At 35.7% G+C, this 19,360-nt stretch overlaps 1 protein-coding gene across 1 annotated transcript; it reads right to left on the bottom strand.

The window, feature by feature from the left end:
- Positions 1 to 15,465: 15,465 nt before the first annotated feature.
- Positions 15,466 to 17,697, bottom strand: LOC112771892 (xyloglucan endotransglucosylase protein 6). Its single transcript, XM_025816726.3, has 4 exons — positions 17,052 to 17,697; positions 16,857 to 16,957; positions 16,313 to 16,506; positions 15,466 to 16,001 (listed from the first exon to the last, which is right to left on the bottom strand). Exons 1-4 carry the CDS (start codon positions 17,209 to 17,211, stop codon positions 15,569 to 15,571), a joined length of 888 nt encoding a protein of 295 aa, XP_025672511.1. The 5' UTR covers positions 17,212 to 17,697; the 3' UTR covers positions 15,466 to 15,568.
- Between the last annotated feature and the right edge of the window lie 1,663 nt (positions 17,698 to 19,360).

The following is a 19,360-nucleotide window of genomic DNA, read 5'->3' as shown; positions in this document are numbered from 1 at the left end:
TATTGAATTGATTGCTGAGAATCTGAGTTTTGAAATTAAATGGAAACTTTGGAAGTAAATTAGATATTCAACAGTAATCGAAATGATAAGAGAGTAAAAGCTAAGTAAACTAGGATGAAATTCGTTGTTGGAATTCAAGTTTGAGAAGTTTGAATTAACTGGAGAATTAGTTGTGATTTTCAAACTAGGATGAAATTCGTTGTTGAAAATCGGTAACTTTGAAAAACTATAACTAATTATGTGATGATCGGAATTGTGTGAGACCAAGTTTGGATTAAGCTTGGGAATATAAGGAACTGGACTGGTGAATTTAAGTCCTTTTTGTTAAGTATATGATTTATGGTAAATTTTTGAGTTATGGTTGTGGAATCTGATTTTTACTGCAGAATTTTTAGAACAGTAGTAACTTGTTAATGAGTTTGGAAAACTCAAATTTATTTTGATGATGAACAAACATTATTGAAATAATTAATTACAAAATTATTAATTTGATTTTCACTTAACATATGTTAATTAATAATTTTGTGATGCAGGTTTTATCATTGGGCCGAATATAAAAGCAGAATTATTGCAAGCCCAATATGCTTAAAACCATTCAGCCTTGTTTAATGTTTCCTATATTAAGTGGCTGAAGCAATTTGTGATTATTTGGGCCAGAATTCAAACATTATCATAAGCCCAAATTGTTATGCATACTTTATCCGAAATCAATTGGGCCAGAATTAGTTTTATTGCTACAAGCCCATAATTGTTGCTCCAATGCTTGATCCGAAACTTATTATGAAAGGAAGCAAAATTGCTTCATGCCTCCAACGGATTCCATTCCTTCCTTTGGGATGGATTTCAAATTTTAATTTGCTAGCATTGGAAACATGAGAGAGATTGTCATTGATATGATTGATGGCATTGAAAGCTACACGCTACTCAGGGAAGTAAAAGCAACTCTTTAATTAATTTGCTTATTTCATTTAATTGCTTCTCTTCCAATTATTTCTTCTCTCTCATTCTTTCTTTCTTCTCTTTCGGACAATACCCAGCAAACCATGGAAGCTACATTGAGCTACCAAAAAGAAGGAAAGGCACGCCAAAAGACCATCACAATGATGGCAAGAAAACATAAAAAATGTAGTGGCTAAGATTTGCAACCATGAAAGGAAAGATATGGTGATGAGATCTTGGCTTCTCCATACCAAAAATGGTTGAAGGAGATTCGGCTAGCAAGGAGAAGATCCTTGGAGGGATGGCTTGTCACTGCTTTTGGGTTCACTCATCACAGAAGGTAGCTAGGGTGGCTACGTGAGAGAGGAAGCAAAAGTGGAGAAGAAAAAGCCATCATCATCATGAAGCATCAAGGGCCAAAAATCCATCTTGGAGAGCAAGCCAAGGATGGAGTGCTCGGATTGATGAAGAGTGATGGCCAAGGAAGGACTAGAGGTAATTGCATGTTGGATTTTGCATGGATTATCTCTTCTCTCTCTCTGGCCGAACCGGTTCTAATTCTTGGAGAAGAAGAAGTTGGCTTGGTTTTTGGCTTCAAATGTGGAGGCTTCCCTCTTCTATAAAAAGGGAGAACAGCCACGGTTTGGAGCAAGGAGAAAGTGTGAGAGTGCACGGCACAGAGTTCTCAGAGCTACCTGAGCTAACAGATTTCTCTTCTCCTTCAATGTATTCTGTTTTGTAATTTTTTCTGTTTAATTTTGTCATGTCTTAAGTCTCATGGAAAAAGGCAAACAGTGAGGTTTGTATGAAAAAACCATAGAGCGGAAAAAGGCAGAGAGTGCAAAATTAAAAGAAAAAAGCCATAGATGTCCTTAGAGTTCTTTTGTACATCTATATTGTGTTTCATGATTCTGTGGGAATCTCCTTGTAAGTTGGGTTAGCACTTTACAGTCTGTAATCAAGAAGATTATAGTGAAATTCCATCATGGTTGTGATGGAGACTGGATGTAGGCTGCACTACACTTAGTAGCTGAACCAGGATATATCTGGGTGTAATTTTCTCTCTTCTCTACTCCATTTCTGTTTCTACTGCACAGGAGCTAGAACTGAAAAATATCTCGTGCCAAGTGATGAGACAAAAATAAAAGTCTCGTGCCAAGTGACGAAACAAAAATAAAAGTCTCGTGGCTAGGGACGAGACAAAAATCAAAAAGTCTACTGAAGTTATTTCAAAGACCAGCAAGTGTTACTGAGCAAAAAAAGAGGGCTAAGATTCAACCCCCTTCTCTTAGCCACTGAAAACCATCAATTGGTATCAAAACTTGGTCTCAAAGAGATCAAACTTTGCAACTTGGAGAAAAGATCCAAATGGCAGAAAGCAGTGGCTCTAATCTGGTGTCCTACAACCTTACAGAAGGACAATCAAGTAACAGACCGCCTCTTTTCAATGGGAAAAATTATACCTATTGGAAAGAAAGAATGAAGATCTTTGTGCAAGCAGTAGACTATAGACTATGGAAGATCATCCTGGAAGGTCCTCAATTTCCAACTAAAACAAGTGCTGAAGGAGTAGTCACTCTTAAACCAGAAGCAAGCTGGACCGAGGAAGATAGGAAGAAGGTGGAACTAAATGCCAAGGCTGTCAACTTACTCAACTGTGCTATCAGCTTCGAGAAATACCGACGGGTATCACGATGCACAACGACAAAGGAAATCTGGGACAAACTGCAAATCACTCATGAAGGAACCACCATTGTAAAGAAGACTCGGACAGATATGTTGAACAAAGAGTATGAAATATTTGCAATGAAGGAAGGAGAGTCCATTGATGAACTGTTTGAACGATTCAATATCATCATTGTTGGCTTAGATGCTCTGGGAATTACGTATCCTGATTTTGTGCTTGTGAGGAGAGTGTTGAGATGTCTCACAAAAGAATAGGAAACAAAAGCTTTAATTATTTCTGAGAGCAGTAGCTTAGATTCCATGACATGTGATGACTTGAGAGGAAACCTTCTTGCTTTTGAAAATACTTATTTGAAAAAAAAAGATTCAAAAAAGAAAGGAATTGCCTTTTCTTCTGTAACTAACCCTCTGGATGATGAATCCAGTGATAACTCTTCTAAAAATGAGTTTGTGTTGTTTGCCAAAAAATTCAGGAAAATGGTAAAGCTCAAAGGCAAAGGCAGCAGCTCAAGAAAAATGAAGAAAGACCTTAGCAAAGTAACTTGTTACAACTGCAAGGAAATGGGACATTTCAAATCTGATTGTCCCAAGTTAAAAAAGGAGGAGAAGCTAAAAAAAGGAAAGAAGAAGGGACTGATGGCTTCATGGGAAGATTTAGAAAATGACTCAGATGATGATGATGAGGAATCTGAAACAAAGTCTTAACCATGCCTTATGGCTGACCTTGTTGAGCAGGTAATTATTCCCAACCCTGACACTGAATCTCTTCATCTTATGATAGATCATCTTTCTGAAAAAATAAGATGCTTTTTGCTGGATAATCAAGAACTTGAACAACAAATTATCATCCTTAAAGCAGAAAATGGTTTTTTAAAAGAAAAGCTAAGGGAGGCCAAAACTGCTTGTGATCTTGTTGAAGAAAATAAGCAGTTAAAAGCCCAACTTAGGAGCTGTGAAAGTGACCATTTGGTTGTTGCATATGTTGATTGTTTTAGAAGGAATGAAGAATTGCTTAAAGAGGTCAAAAGGCTTAAAGAAGACTTAGCCAAGTTTACACAAAGTTCTGAAAATCTGAATCAAATTTTGGCTAGCCAAAAACCTCTTTATGATAAAGCTGGCTTAGGGTTTCATAAATCTGTTGAAAAATCTAATTTTGAAAATATTGCTTCATCTTTCAATGATACAAGATTTCAAAACCCAAGATGCTTTAACGAAATAGCACCTCCAAGATTTTGTAGACTATGTAACCGAAATGGACACTTTTCCATACAATGTTTTTTTGGTGAAAGGATGATAGGTGATAAAGTTTACAAGGTTGTTTTTTATTATAATGGCTTAGGACATAAGAGATGGTTTAACATGAAAGGATCCAAGAAAATTTGGATACCTAAGGTCACTTGAGCTTGTCTTGTAGGTGTGCCTAGCATCCAAACGGAAGGAGAATATGTGGTATATGGATAGCGGATGCTCTAGGCATATGACCGGAAAGACAACCTTCTTCATAAAGCTTGATGAATATGATGGAGGACTTGTCACTTTCGGTGATGATGCAAAAGAAAAAATAGTTGCTATTGGGAAAGTTGATAATGATTCAGATGGTGAAGAAGCTGGAACAAGTAAAGAAAATTCCAAATCTGCTCAAAATGAGGAATCTGCCAGTCCAGTTTTGTCTCGTCATATTGAAGGAGACATTTCCATTTTGTCTCCTGAGCAGACACGAGAAACTGAAATAGTGAGACCACCAGAAACTCATCAAAGCTCAACACCACTTCGGAAGCCTAGAGAATGGAAGTCTATGAGGGGTTATCCTCATGACTTTATAATTGGTGATCCCTCTCATGGAGTAACAACAAGATCCTCCACCAAAAGGCAATCCGAACCAAGCAATTTTGCCCTCTTGTCACAAATGGAGCCTAACAATGTCAAACAAGCTCTTGAAGATCCATCTTGGGTCAAAGCAATGTAAAAAGAGCTTGCTCAATTCGACAAGAATGAGGTTTGGACACTAGTACCTCATCCGGATGGTAAGAAAGTTACAAGTACTAAGTGGGTGTTTAAAAATAAACTTGGTGAGGATGGACAAGTTGTTCGTAACAAGGCTAGATTAGTGGCCCAATGTTACGATCAAGAAGAGGGTATAGATTTTGATGAGTCTTTTGCTCCGGTAGCTAGAATGGAAGCAATTAGGTTGCTTCTTGCCTATGCTGCCCATAAAGGTTTCAAAATGTTTCAAATGGATGTTAAATATGCTTTCCTTAATGGCTTTATTGATAGAGAAGTGTATGTGGCACAACCCCCCGGTTTTGAACATAAAGCTTTCCCAAATCATGTTTTTAAACTATCTAAGGCTCTTTATGGTCTTAGACAAGCTCCAAGAGCTTGGTATGAAAGGCTTAGTGCCTTCTTGTTGGAAAATCAATTTCAAAGGAGAACCACCGATACAACTTTATTCATTAAAGCATCTAATGATGATATTCTCCTAGTTCAAGTTTATGTGGATGACATTGTATTTGGTTCGGCCAATGAGTCCTTGTGTGAAGAGTTTGGAAAACTCATGACTAGTGAGTTTGAGATGAGTTTAATAGGAGAGCTTACTTTTTTTCTTGGCCTCCAAATTAAACAAACTCCTAGTAGTACCTTTATTCACCAAGGAAAGTATGCAAAAGAACTTATCAAAAAATTTGGCCTTGAAAGTTCCAAACCAATGGGAACACCAATGCATCCTAACACCAAACTTGAAAAGGATGATGATGGCCAAGATGTGGATGAAACAAGGTATAGACGAATGATAGGTTCACTTATGTACCTTACCTCCTCTAGACCGGATATTGTTCAAAGTGTGGGTGTATGTTCAAGGTTTCAATCTCACCCAAAAGAATCCCATCTTTCGGCCATTAAGCGCATCATTAGATACATTAAGGGGACTAGTGATTATGGCTTATGGTATCCTAAATCTGATGACTTTTGTGCGGTAGGATTTTGTGATGCAGATTATGCGGGAGATAAGGTGGATAGACGGAGTACATCCGGCATGTGTTGCTTCCTTGGAAGCTCACTCAACATGTGGTCAAGCAAAAAGAAAGCCACAGTGGCTCTATCCACAGCTGAAGCTGAATATATTTCCGCATCTGCATGTTGTTCACAATTAATTTGGTTAAAAACGCAGTTGGAAGATTACAAATTAAAGATCAATAGTATACCATTATTTTGTGACAATATGAGTGCTATTAATATTTCAAAAAATCATGTTTTGCACTCAAGAACCAAGCACATTGAGATAAAATATCATTTCATTAGAGAACATGTGCAAAAGGGTACTATTGATATTCAATTTGTAAAATCTGAAGACCAACTTGCTGATAGTTTTACAAAACCCCTCTATGAAGACAGATTCTGCACATTGAGAAAAAGTTTGGTAATGTTTGATTTACGTTCTATTGATAACTTATGAAATATTGATTTTGCTCAGTTTTATCTCGTAGGAATGGACGAGATAAAAATAAAAGTGTTGGAATGGATGTGATTAAGGAGGAGTCAGCGCCAAAGTTAATTCTCATGAGCCCCACCAAATTTTCTTGACCCCAATCTGACCGTTTTGTTAGTTTCTCATTTTTTTAAAATCACAATCTCTTGGTTGTCTTATCAAATCTTGTTGGAAGAAGCATGGTGTCAAATCAAATCTTTCCTTTCAACTAATCCCTTGATTCAAGGAAACTCCTTTTTTAGTTTTTTTTTAAACCTCCTTGGTTAATAACCGCGCCCTTGATGGTCATTAACTCCCTCCACTATCTCTTTTCAATCAGCATTTAATGTCCCTCTAACCTCCCTCCACTCACCTCACCCTTCGGCCTTCTCTTCAACTTCCATCACCATTCATCTTCTTCATAATGAAAAATAAGACAGCACCGAGAAAGAGCGAAAGAATTCGTCTCTCTCAAAAGCCTTCCACTCCCCAAACGCACACACACATACACATTCACTCCACTTCTTCATCTTCTCCTTCACCCCCACCAAGAAATCCGAACCAATGAGGCACAAAGTAATAGCCCAGAAATCTTCTGGAAGGAGGAAAAGTGACAAGAACAAGGAACCAAGCATGGAAGAAGAGGAAGAGGAATCTCATACATCACTCCCTCCATCACCACCGAAGAAGTCCACTCCACATGCATCTGGAAAAAGCTCTCAGAAGACCAAAGGTTTCGTGTTTCACGAGACCAGGAAACCCACAAACCTTGGATCAATGGATTTCAAGAACAAATTTCATAAACCACATTCTCATTTTGATCCTTCAAGGTTTTCTACATGTGCATTCTATGAATTCCACCAGGAGGTTTTGGAAAAGCGGCATCTGTGTCCCTCATACTTGGTGAATCTTGATTCTCTGGATGCCAAAGGGATCAATTTACATCCTCTGTTTAACAATCTCAAATGGTCCCCATTGCTCCTCATTCACAAAATGGTTTACCCAGGGTTGGTAAGACAATTTTATACTAATCTGAGATTGATTGATGGTAGTCTTCACTCCTACGTGAAGCGTGTGCATATCACTCTGAATGCTGAGACCATCGGCTCTGTCCTTGAATACACGGATGAAGGACCGAGGGTATACATGACTGATAAATGGGATGCACACGTTGGGGTCACATACAAGCAAGTTCTTCAACATATCTGTGAAAATCTATCTGGACTAGATGGCACTGTCCCTACCCATAAGGCTCTTGGACCAACCAACTCACTACTGCACCGCATCATAACTCACATTCTTACCCCCACAGAGTGGCTCTCATAACAGGGTAACAGTATCTGATTGTCTCATAATCTTTGCTCTTGTTACTTCATCTTCTATTTCATTTAGTTATCTCATGATTAGACATATGTGGGAGTCTGTAAAGAGTACCAAAAAGGCTAATTTACCTTATGGAATATTTCTCATGTGTATTTTTGAGTACTTTAAGGTAGATTTAACAAATGAAGATGTAGAAAACAAAGTGTCAATGACAAAAGGAGGCGGCGCTGTTAAAAAGGGAAAGAAATATGTGGCTTCTGATGATGATTTTGGAAGTCAGCCTGAATCCTCCAAGACTACCAAATCTATCAGAGACATTCTCACTGAATTTTCAAACATGTCAGAACTCATGGTGCAATTTCATAAGTCGGCACGCAAATTAGCCTATGAAAATGAATCGGCTTGAAAGAAATACAAAGGTAGGGTCTGTCTAATGCTGAAAAGCCTTGAGGATGAAGTGGGTAGTGAGTAGGGGTGGCAAAGCGGGCCGGCCCGCCCCAACCCGCCCCGCCCCGCCTAGGCCCGCCCCATAAACGGGGCGGGCTAGCCCGCCCCGCCAATTAAAATGGGTTCAAAATGCTAGCCCGCCCCACTTTATGGCGGATTGGCGGGTTGGCGGGCTAGCCCGCTTCACTCTTTTTTTTTTGTTTTTGAAAAATAAAATTCATTAAAATTAACCAAAAAATAATAATTAAAAAATTAAATACAAATAAAAAATAGTCAAATTATAATATAATTTTTTTACTATTTTTTTAATTTTTAACTTCAATAAAGTTGTTCAAAATAATAATTGTCAATAGAATTATCTTTATTTTAAAAAATAAGTCATATAATTTGAGTATATATACGAAATCGTAAAATAAAATAAATAAAGTTAGTAACTAAAAGAAGAATAAAAACAAAAAAATAAAAAAAAAAGTGTTTAAAAAATTCTATAATTATTAATTTTATAATAGCAATCACTCTTTTATTTAATTAAAAAAAGAAAAATAAAAACCTTCAGCCCGGCGGACCGGCCCGGCCCGCCCCGCCAAAACCCGCCAATTTGGCGGTGCGGGTTTGGCGGGTTTTTTAAATTTGGCGGGCTTCAAATCCTAGCCCGACCCGTCTTTTTTAGCGGGTTTAGTGGATCGGTCCGACGGGCTCGACCCGTTTTGCCACCCCTAGTAGTGAGGCAGGGACCGAGGAATCTGACTTTAATCTCTTTGATGATTAAACTTATGTTTACTGTTTGATATTGGCACTCTTAGGCTCAATTTGATACTTTTTGTTGGGTTGAATACTGATAGTAGCATAACTCTGTGATACTTTGTGGACACTTTTTGGGTTATATTTTGGGTTATATTTTGCATACTCTATTTTTCATGTTAAATCTTTTTGCAGGTGCCCCTTTGATGACAAAAGGGGGAGAAAGAGCTGAAAATTGAATCTGAAAAAACAGGGGATGAAATTTTCTTTTTGAAAGTTCATGATTACCCTTGTTAAAAGGATACACCTGATGTTTAATAATGCTTGGTAAATTATCATTGTGTGGTATTTGTTTTGAGTATATGGCTGTCTGGTTGTTAATTGGTTGTTAACATGTATTCTTATGATGGATTTATCTGGATGAATATGCTTGCTACTAGTGGAATAGGAATATTCTAATTCATCTTGGTAAACATGCTTGATAATTTATTTTTGGCAGTTTCTTTAAGCTGCGATATGTAAATAAAATCTAACAGCTTCCATATTTTGAGATGATCATGTGTGATTCAAAGTATTTGTCTTACCATAATTATATTGCTCTGATATCTTGACTGAAAAATATTTGAAAATCATTTGAACAGAAATTTTTTGTACTCAACTGATGTGTGTAATGATTGAGCAGATAATCAAAATATTGATAACAAATGAGTTTTGTATATCATTCAAATCTGCTCATAAATCAAGCCATTCAACATCTTACATTGAATATTTTGAATAAAATTGTTGCCTTAGGCTTGATAAAATTGTTACGGGTTGGAACTTCCCTTGGTAAAATAGCACATATTAAGGGGGAGCCTTGTGACAATTTGAAAGGGGGAGAAATACAAATATTGAAAGGGAGTACTCTATACTCTAATCTTTAATTTCTTTCCATTTCAATTTTAATAATGTTTGTCATCAAGGGGGAGATTGATGAGTTTGGAAAACTCAAATTTATTTTGATGATGAACAAACATTATTGAAATAATTAATTACAAAATTATTAATTTGATTTTCACTTAACATATGTTAATTAATAATTTTGTGATGCAGATTTTATCATTGGGCCAAATATAAAAGTAGAATTATTGCAAGCCCAATATGCTTAAAACCATTCAACCTTGTTTAATGTTTCCTATATTAAGTGGCTGAAGCAATTTGTGATTATTTGGGCCAGAATTCAAACATTATCATAAGCCCAAATTGTTATGCATACTTGATCCGAAATCAATTGGGCCAGAATGAGTTTTATTGCTACAAGCCCATAATTGTTACTCCAATGCTTGATCCGAAACTTATTATGAAAGGAAGCAAAATTGCTTCATGCCTCCAACGGATTCCATTCCTTCCTTTGGGATGGATTTCAAATTTTAATTTGCTAGCATTGAAAACATGAGAGAGATTGTCATTGATATGATTGATGGCATTGAAAGCTACACGCTACTCAGGGAAGTAAAAGCAACTCTTTAATTAATTTGCTTATTTCATTTAATTGCTTCTCTTCCAATTATTTCTTCTCTCTCATTCTTTCTTTCTTCTCTTTCGGACAATACCCAGCAAACCATGGAAGCTATATTGAGCTACCGAAAAGAAGGAAAGGCACGCCAAAAGACCATCACAATGATGGCAAGAAAACATAAAAAATGTAGTGGCTAAGATCTGCAAACCATGAAAGGAAAGATATGGTGATGAGATCTTGGCTTCTCCATACCAAAAATGGTTGAAGGAGATTCGGCCAGCAAGGAGAAGATCCTTGGAGGGATGGCTTGTCACTGCTTTTCGGTTCACTCATCACAGAAGGTAGCTAGGGTGGCTACGTGAGAGAGGAAGCAAAAGTGGAGCAGAAAAAGTCATCATCATCATGAAGCATCAAGGGCCAAAAATCCATCTTGGAGAGCAAGCCAAGGATGGAGCGCTCGGATTGATGAAGAGTGATGACCAAGGAAGGACTAGAGGTAATTGCATGTTGGGTTTTGCATGGATTATCTCTTCTCTCTCTCTGGCCGAACCGGTTCTGATTCTTGGAGAAGAAGAAGTTGGCTTGGTTTTTGGCTTCAAATGTGGAGGCTTCCCTCTTCTATAAAAAGGGAGAACAGCCACGGTTTGGAGCAAGGAGAAAGTGTGAGAGTGCAAGGCACAGAGTTCTCAGAGCTACCTAAGCTAACAGATTTCTCTTCTGTTTCAATGTATTCTGTTTTGTAATTTTTTCTGTTTAATTTTGTCATGTCTTGAGTCTCATGGAAAAAGGCAAACAGTGAGGTTTGTATGAAAAAGTCATAGAGCGGAAAAAGGCAAAGAGTGCAAAATTAAAAGAAAAAAGCCATAGATGTCCTTAGAGTTCCTTTGTACATCTATATTGTGTTTCATGATTCTGTGGGAATCTCCTTGTAAGTTGGGTTAGCACTTTACAGTTTGTAATCAAGAAGATTATAGGGAAATTCTATCATGGTTGTGATGGAGACTGGATGTAGGCTGCACTGCACTTAGCAGCTGAACCAGGATATATCTGGGTGTAATTTTCTTTCTTCTCTACTCCATTTCTGTTTCTACTGCACAGGAGCTAGAACTGAAAAATATCTCGTGCCAAGTGACGAGACAAAAATAAAAGTCTCGTGCCAAGTGACGAGACAAAAATAAAAGTCTCGTGGCTAGGGACGAGACAAAAATAAAAAAGTCTCCTGAAGTTATTTCAAAGACCAGCAAGTGTTACTGAGCAAAAAAAGGGGGCTAAGATTCAACCCCCTCTTCTCTTAGCCACTGAAAACCATCATTATTGAATTTAAACATTCAAAATTATATATTGAATTTTTAAATAAAATTTAAGATTACCGTCGGATTTATTAGGGATAAATCCGATAGTAACAAGATCCATAATTTCACCAATTAAAAGTTAATATCCGCTGCTAATTCCATCGGTAAACAATTACCGATGAGGTTTATACCGTCTAATTTGTTCTGACGGTAAACATATTACCGGTAGATTTTTTGATAAATTTGCCAGTAAATTTGATGGTACTCAACATTTTTCTTATAGTGGTTTGGCTAAGTAGGATGGACTATGATAAGTGCACTCAATATCGAGACAAGGGTCATAGATTTGGGTATGATAAGTGGAGTATGATAACTGCCTTTTGCTTAGCCAACAAAATCTTCTTGTAAGTCGGTCTAAATCCAAAATGTGCTTCTATTGCATTCTGTAGTACCTTGATCGACACAGTCGCATTAACTCTGATCATAGGAAGGATGAAAGCAGGTATCACATGATAATCAAGCTTCCTTTGATCACTAGATATCGACATAGTCAGACATGTACAAAGTCTATTATACCGTCTGATCTCCCATATACCTTTACGCTGGCGAAGAGTGATATGAATCAACCATCTACAACCGTTTCCAAACTCCTTACACTTTTCATGGTACTTGATATGATCTGATTCTATCACTCTGTACTCAACCCTACGGCGGATGCTATAAGTCTTTACAGTTAAGACGACTTCTTCTTTATTCTAAATTTGCTGACCAACTTGGAGCTCAGCTAGACCTGGTGTATCCTGTGTATCTCTGGCCCCAAATTTAAATTCTACATCCGAAAACCCATGCTGTGTCATGGCCTCCAAATCTAAAGTCGAAAAGTGCAGGGAATTTTACTGAGTTTCCGAGTTCGGTGCTCCACCACCCCAATTGAAATATTTCTCTCTAGATCATCATTGCTATCCTCATCAATCATAGCGGGCTCCACATCGTCATCCTGCAGTACATTTTCTACGGCTTCTAGTTCTCTAAACTCCCCTAAAACTAAGATCATAACAAGAGTATCAATAGCAAGATCACTGAAAGATTGATTATCACCTAATTTTTTATTATCATCGCGGTTTAGATCAGTTGTGGAGGACGGAGATGCCACCAAAATTGTCACAGATGCAATTATAGGCACAGATAAAAAAGCAACAACAAGGATTGAACTAGAGGCTATTACCATTGCTACTAATTAATGATTCTGATTCAATCCTCCTAAACTAAAAGCCACGTTCCCAAGCTTGGCAAGTAATTCATGGGTTCTCACCTCTGGAAACTGATGATGATAGTGAAACAAAACTTGCAAGACGATAGTGAAACAAAACTTATAAATCATTGTCACTATCTATTACAAATGAGTTGTACTTAACCTAATCTTGAACAACAGAAATCAAAATTCTATAAAATAACACCCGTTTCATGCCATGCAGTTCTAGTTTTTGGATTATAGTATTCTAAAACTAAATAAAACTCGTAGAAGGTTTGATAAATATACTCAACGGATCATTGTCAATAAATTTTATTCTCTCTCGCATTTTTTTAATCGTCCATCTCTAGTGCACAAGAATTAAAAAACTATCTTTACTAGTCATTGTGAATTCTACTCTAATAAACACCTAACATTCTTATCGTATTTATATAACTTATATTCCTTAGTAAATAGAATTAGCTGAATTCGATTTATAGAGTATTGATTCAATTTAATAGGATTTATCAAAAACATTAAATCAAAACTTGTTTCGAATTACGTCACGAATACTACTCTTAGTAAATCGGATCAATCTATTTTGATTTACAACTACACTAGTTAAATCGAATCAAGGTGATTCAATTTACATAAATTTGTTGTAAATGAATTATATAGCTTTGATTTACATAATTTTATAACGAGATATACATGTAAGTTATTTTGTTTTAGAATATTGGTATAATATTAGAGACAATTTGATTTATTTATGTTATTTATCCTAAAAAAATATGGTGAATATTTTTTGTAATAGAAAAAGAATAGAGTATAAGATGGCATAACAATTTAATATACTTATAAACTTGTTAATATGATTTTTTAAATTGGTATATGTTTATCAAAATGTGAGTTCATTATTATAATTTCCGGGACCAAAAAGCAAAGACAACAAATGAATCAAGAATGTATTAACCATGGTATTTAATTTGCTTTAGGAGAGTAGCTATTTCCAAAGTTAGCAGGATATATGTCATTGTATTTGCTTTTTGGTATCTGTCTCTGCGGAGATATTCTTTTTGGATCCGTCCTCCTTGGTTCTACGTTGATGGGAAAAGGGCCGCTGGATCTGTCATATCCACATAAGCCCACATGTCACACTCTCAAGCTCCAAAATTGACCCATTATACATCTTTTCTTTTTACTTTTTTTTTTAAACATTAAATAATGAATTTAAGAAAATAAAAATAAGGAGGGAAAAAAATTTTGAAGGAAAATTATACCAGCAATTAATACAAAAAAAGAGTAAAAGCCACCCTATTTTTTTTTTTTCTTTTTGGTCAGTGAAAGCCACCCTGTTATCATAAAATAAATGCTGCACAACCAGCCTTAGTGGAATTTACAAAATGATTGCATTTTAGTATAGAAGTTCGCTATTATTTTCTTTTGTGCCCAGAGCTTATCAAATCAATTACTGGTTATAGAGGAAGAGGACCATCAATGAAATCATTTGACTGAATTAAAGACGCAATCAACTTTTTTCATGTCATCCCATTCAGGATGGGCCATATCCATCCATTTCCATTGATGGATAAACCCATCATTTCCTTTCACATCTATCTCACTTTAAAGTTGTTTTAATTCCCTGGCCCACACAATAAGCCCCTTTCTTTAGTTTAGTAGTAAATGATGAAATCTTGTAATCACATGTTTTAATTTTCCAGTTGGAGTGTTGGACGACCTAAGAAAAATTTTGAAGACATGCAAAATATGGAAACCTATTTATCACTTTCAATCTCAGATTTTAATGTGGTCTAATATCCAAATTTTAGTGCCGAACATAAAGTTCATGTGCTCAACTTTTATGTTTTTGTAAAAAATTATAATAAAAATAAAAAATAAAATTTTATTACTTTTATGTCTTCTTTTCTTTATAAAATTCTATAAATAAAAATATTAAAGACAAAAAAAAAAATCTGAGAACATATAGTTGCCTTTATACATGTTCGGAACATGATTATTGATCCCGTATACAACCAAAATAAATTTTTAAATTTCAAATAAAATAGACATCTACTTTTAAATTATTTTTGTACTGCTATCGCTTTCGAACTTTTTCTCCCCATTATTGTTGGATATTTTAGAGGTCGCTAAACTATAAATAAAGCATGCATGTTTATCTCCATCTTAAGTAATTCTTGCACATATTTGTAACAAATTGATGATAAAAATATATAGTTTCTAAAAAGGATTATGCTCCTACGAAATTAGACACTAACATTAACTACAAGGTTGCGCTTATTTTCACTGTTGTGGTAGGATATTTTGTTAGGGATAAAAAAAGACCATATAATGATACGAGAACTAGAAGTGTGATGAAATAAACCGATATATATGAAAGAGGCTTCCACTAAATATCTCCATAAATCCCTGATTTATTTTTTTTTCCAAATCACATGAACCTTAATTATGTTGTTAATCTTGTTATTCCAGCTTCATGTTTACAGCTCCCTTCCTTAGAATAATATAGAGAGTATATAGAGTTAAATCCTTGGGAGTTGGGAGTTGGGACCCTCCCTCAATTATTTGTTACCTTCAATATAACATACAACAACTCTATTCCCTCTGTACCCTGTAGCCTTCATTCCACGATCGAACAATATTATTCTAATTTTCTTGGGTCCCCAAGGCAACCCGTGAGTCTTAGCTCTTGTTGTTGTGGTACCCCAATGCGGAACATCTCAATCTCACCACTCCCTAGTATTATTTAGTCCTATCCAAGATCGCACTACTCCATGATTATATATATTTATTTTTAAAATAAGAGTCTATGTATGCAAATTGCAAAGGAGGAAAATAAAAGAATTAACATTAAGAGCTAGCTAGCTAGTAGCTAAAAATAATATTACAAGGTTGATGAGAGGGAACAACATGTTGATTAATTTATTTGGTTAGTGACGGTGGTGGACACACTCAGCGGGTGTGACTGGGAACCTAGCAGTATCAGTGCAATAGTCATAGACCATATGGTTAGCCCTAACCCACATAAGCTGGTGGCTCTGGTGAACGTTCAACTCCGACATGGTTGGTTCATCCCACCAATACTTCTTATCCTCGCTGCTACTGCACCTCTTAGCATTTTCCGGGGCCACTGATGACGATGACACTCCCACTGGGCACTCACACGCGTCAATCGTGAAGTCCTTGTATGTGGCAACGAATGGTGCATGGCTCCAATCTGTCTTCACCCTACCACCCTGTGTGGCCCAATCATCTGCGTTCCATATTGAGCTGTACACTCCCATTGCTTGGTCTTTAGGGAAAGGGATTCCCTTGTGTTCAAGGTTTGTGTGCACCCTTATTGGCGTCTCGTCCACTAGGAACCTGCCAAATACGAAATTAAAAGGTTACATGGCTATATTGGTAATTTAAACTTCGATGCACAATTGCACAAAGATTCCCATGACCCAAAGGGGACACACAATGACACCAAGCCTAACCATGCTTCAAACACCACTTATCAAAAGCATGCAATTTCGTGTCCTCTTTATACAGCTTTTTCAGTACCCTTTTAATTTCCCTTGTGCTTTATTTCTTTTTTGTTTTTTTCCCACCTCATGGAAAATAACATCTCCAATGCATGTGCATTAAATAATAATGTTAACATATATGGCTTGATGGTGATTGGTGCTTACACAACTTGGCGTTGATTCCAGAAGATAGAGTAGGTGTGGAAGTCCTTGGTGGGATCGAACCATAGGTCGAGTCTCTGCTCCCTGTTACCAACACCATTCACATACACATTCGTCTGCACCGAATAAGGCTCACCAGTAGTGTTCCCCAAGAACTCAAAATCAAATTCGTTGTGATTTGGACCCTCCGATGACATCTGCCAATATAATAAGTTAACTTGTAAGCAATATATTCTTTGGTTGGTTGGATGGATTGCATTAATAATGAATCAGATTTATGGTAAATCACGTTGTGAAAAAAAGGAGTAGGTAGCTGACACTAAATAGCTCTGGTATTAGTCTATTCATGGATTCATTTTAGAGTTGTCCGCACTAGAGTAAAATTCAATGTATTCAGCTAAATCGCATGAAAAATTAAATACTGCCTATAGAATAGGGACCCATAAATAAATTAGTGAAGTACTAAAATCTCCATATGAGAGGTTAACAAATCAAAAGAGCTACTCTTTATTTATTTATTTATTTATTTTTGTTTTATTCCACTTACATAGAAAGCAGTAACGGTTCCAGCAGAGTCACCCTCCACAAGCTTAAGTTGGATGCTCACTTTCCCAAACATATATTTGCTCTTTGATCCAAAACCAGCACCTACAATGTCCCAAAAAATATCACATTATAACTCTAAACACACAAATATCCAAATGACATTAGTTTAATAAAAAGTAAAGGATGGGATAATGACCTGAATAGTTATCAAGCTTGAGTTTAATGAGTTCGCCATCGTGGATGAAATGATCGAAGGCCCAAGCAGGCTGGTAGAGTTCTTCAAACTTGGAAGAGGCAACAACCCCCACCAAAACTAGACCCACAAAGAATCCCAAGAGACTAGACATCTTAGACATTGTTATGTTGAAGAGAGATAGAAAGAAAGATGAGAAGAAGAAAAGAGGGAATTTCTGAAATGCCTTCACTGTGTGTGTGTGTGAGAGGGCTCACATGAGAGTGGTGTTGATGTTGGGTTCCATTTATAGGCCGCATTCTGCACCATATCCACGTAACGGATGTCTATGCCACGTCATTTGCCACGTTGGATTTCAAATTCCAAGAAACGGATGGATAAAAGAAATTCATACAAAATTACTACTTACTCGTTACTACTTTCCTTTATTAGTTATTACTATTAATTTTAAGAGACTCAACTAATTCTAAATTATGACGAGCTAGGTAATTTATTTTTTAGGGCACATTTAATGAACTCATGTATTTTTTTTGGTGACTTAATGAACTCTTGTATACACTAGTGGTCTAATATTTGAAGCAAGTATTACGTATGAAAAATTTATATAATTCCATTTTTAATGCAAAACGTTTTTAGTTTATTCATTTGTGTTTCGCTTGATGGTTTCATTGACTAGTTAAGTATTATGCATTATCTGTACTGTTTGAATAATTTGCAATATGGAAAAAATGGTATTAGAAAAAGCCATATTTGCAATCCAATTTTCAATATTTTGAACAAGATTGCGTTTCGACATTAAATATATATGTTCTTGAAAAAAAAAATAAAAGTTTAATTTTTTTTTTAAACAAAAAGTTTAGTAAGGTATAGTATTTAGAAAGTTCAAAATTACAATCCAAACACTAAAAAAGAAGTTGTCGTTATTTTCGGCATTGCCATCAACAACTAGACGGACCCACTTTTTGTAGCTCTTAATCGACTTGGTAATAACTTCTGCAACGCGTTTCTTGATTCCTGAAAATCTTGGCATTCCTTTCCAATCACATATTCCAAATGATAGCAAAAAAGCCAATCAGCCGCCACCTGTAATGTTCGTCTTTTCTTACAGAAACTTCTGTCTAACTCTCAAAGTGTTGCTTAATGGTTCCTGGAATAGACCAAAATTTATTATAAACGTATAACCAAACACACCACACCTGCCACGAGAATTTACAACCAATGAATAAGTGGAAATCATTCTCAGTTTTATTTTTACATAAAACACAAATCATATTCCTGTGATCAATAATGTCCAATCTAATCAATCTTTCCTTAGTATTGACCCTACCAACTAACACAAATCAGGTGAATAGCTTAACTCTTGGTGGTACTAGTCCTCTCCATATAGATCTAGTGAAACTATAACTTGTAATGTCCTTCGGGAGAGTCTCAGCCTGCAAAACCTGCACAAATGAGTTAGTAGAATAAACTCCTAATCTATCAAATTTCTATACTATTCTCTTCTCCCTCTCACTTGTTAACATATAACAAGACAGATTGTAGAACTCTATGAAGTTGGTTAACTAATTCTAACTCCCATTAGAATAGTACCCTTCTCCAATGAAAATTTCATATCCACTCCAACTCATCCCAGAACCCACAGTCTCCTATTACAGATCCGACTTGGTTTGAAACCGAGAAAAACCTTGGAAATACCACATGGTAGCCAATTATCTTTCAAGAAACGAATTTTTCTACCATCTCCTAGCTCTAATGATAACCCTCTAACCATCTTAAAGATTTTGGTTTCGAACTAATTAGTTCTTCAAGAAAAAAAATATCAATTTATTTTTTACTATAATAAATTATGGACACATAATATTTTTCTATTATTGATAGGAGTGTCTATATATATAAATAGATAAAAATTAATAAAGGTTTTATGAAAATTTAAAAAATAATAAATTTTTTATTTATTTTTATAGTCATGTGACAGTAACAAAATATGTATTACTGTAGATAATAAAATATATATATACAATTCTATTTTATTTTACCGTATCTATTGATGGAAGAGTATAAGTGTTTATTATCGTTATACATTTATTAAAATAAAAATTTTAAAGATTGTATTAACAATAATTTTATTATGTATTGTTAAAGTATATATTAGTTAAATTCATAAAATAAAATCACCGTTACTTTTATCATTATGATTATATAAGATATAAGATTACTAATGTGCTATGATTACCGAATTTTATAACAGTAGAAAAGCAATTGATTTTTTTCAATGTAACGAAGAGCAATTGATCCTACTACAATTATTGCCA

The sequence above is a fragment of the Arachis hypogaea genome, chromosome 18 (assembly GCF_003086295.3).
Source record: "Arachis hypogaea cultivar Tifrunner chromosome 18, arahy.Tifrunner.gnm2.J5K5, whole genome shotgun sequence".
Classification (NCBI taxonomy): domain Eukaryota; kingdom Viridiplantae; phylum Streptophyta; class Magnoliopsida; order Fabales; family Fabaceae; genus Arachis; species Arachis hypogaea.
Note: the sequence above shows the minus strand (reverse complement) of the source record. Positions and strands in the feature narration are given on the sequence as shown.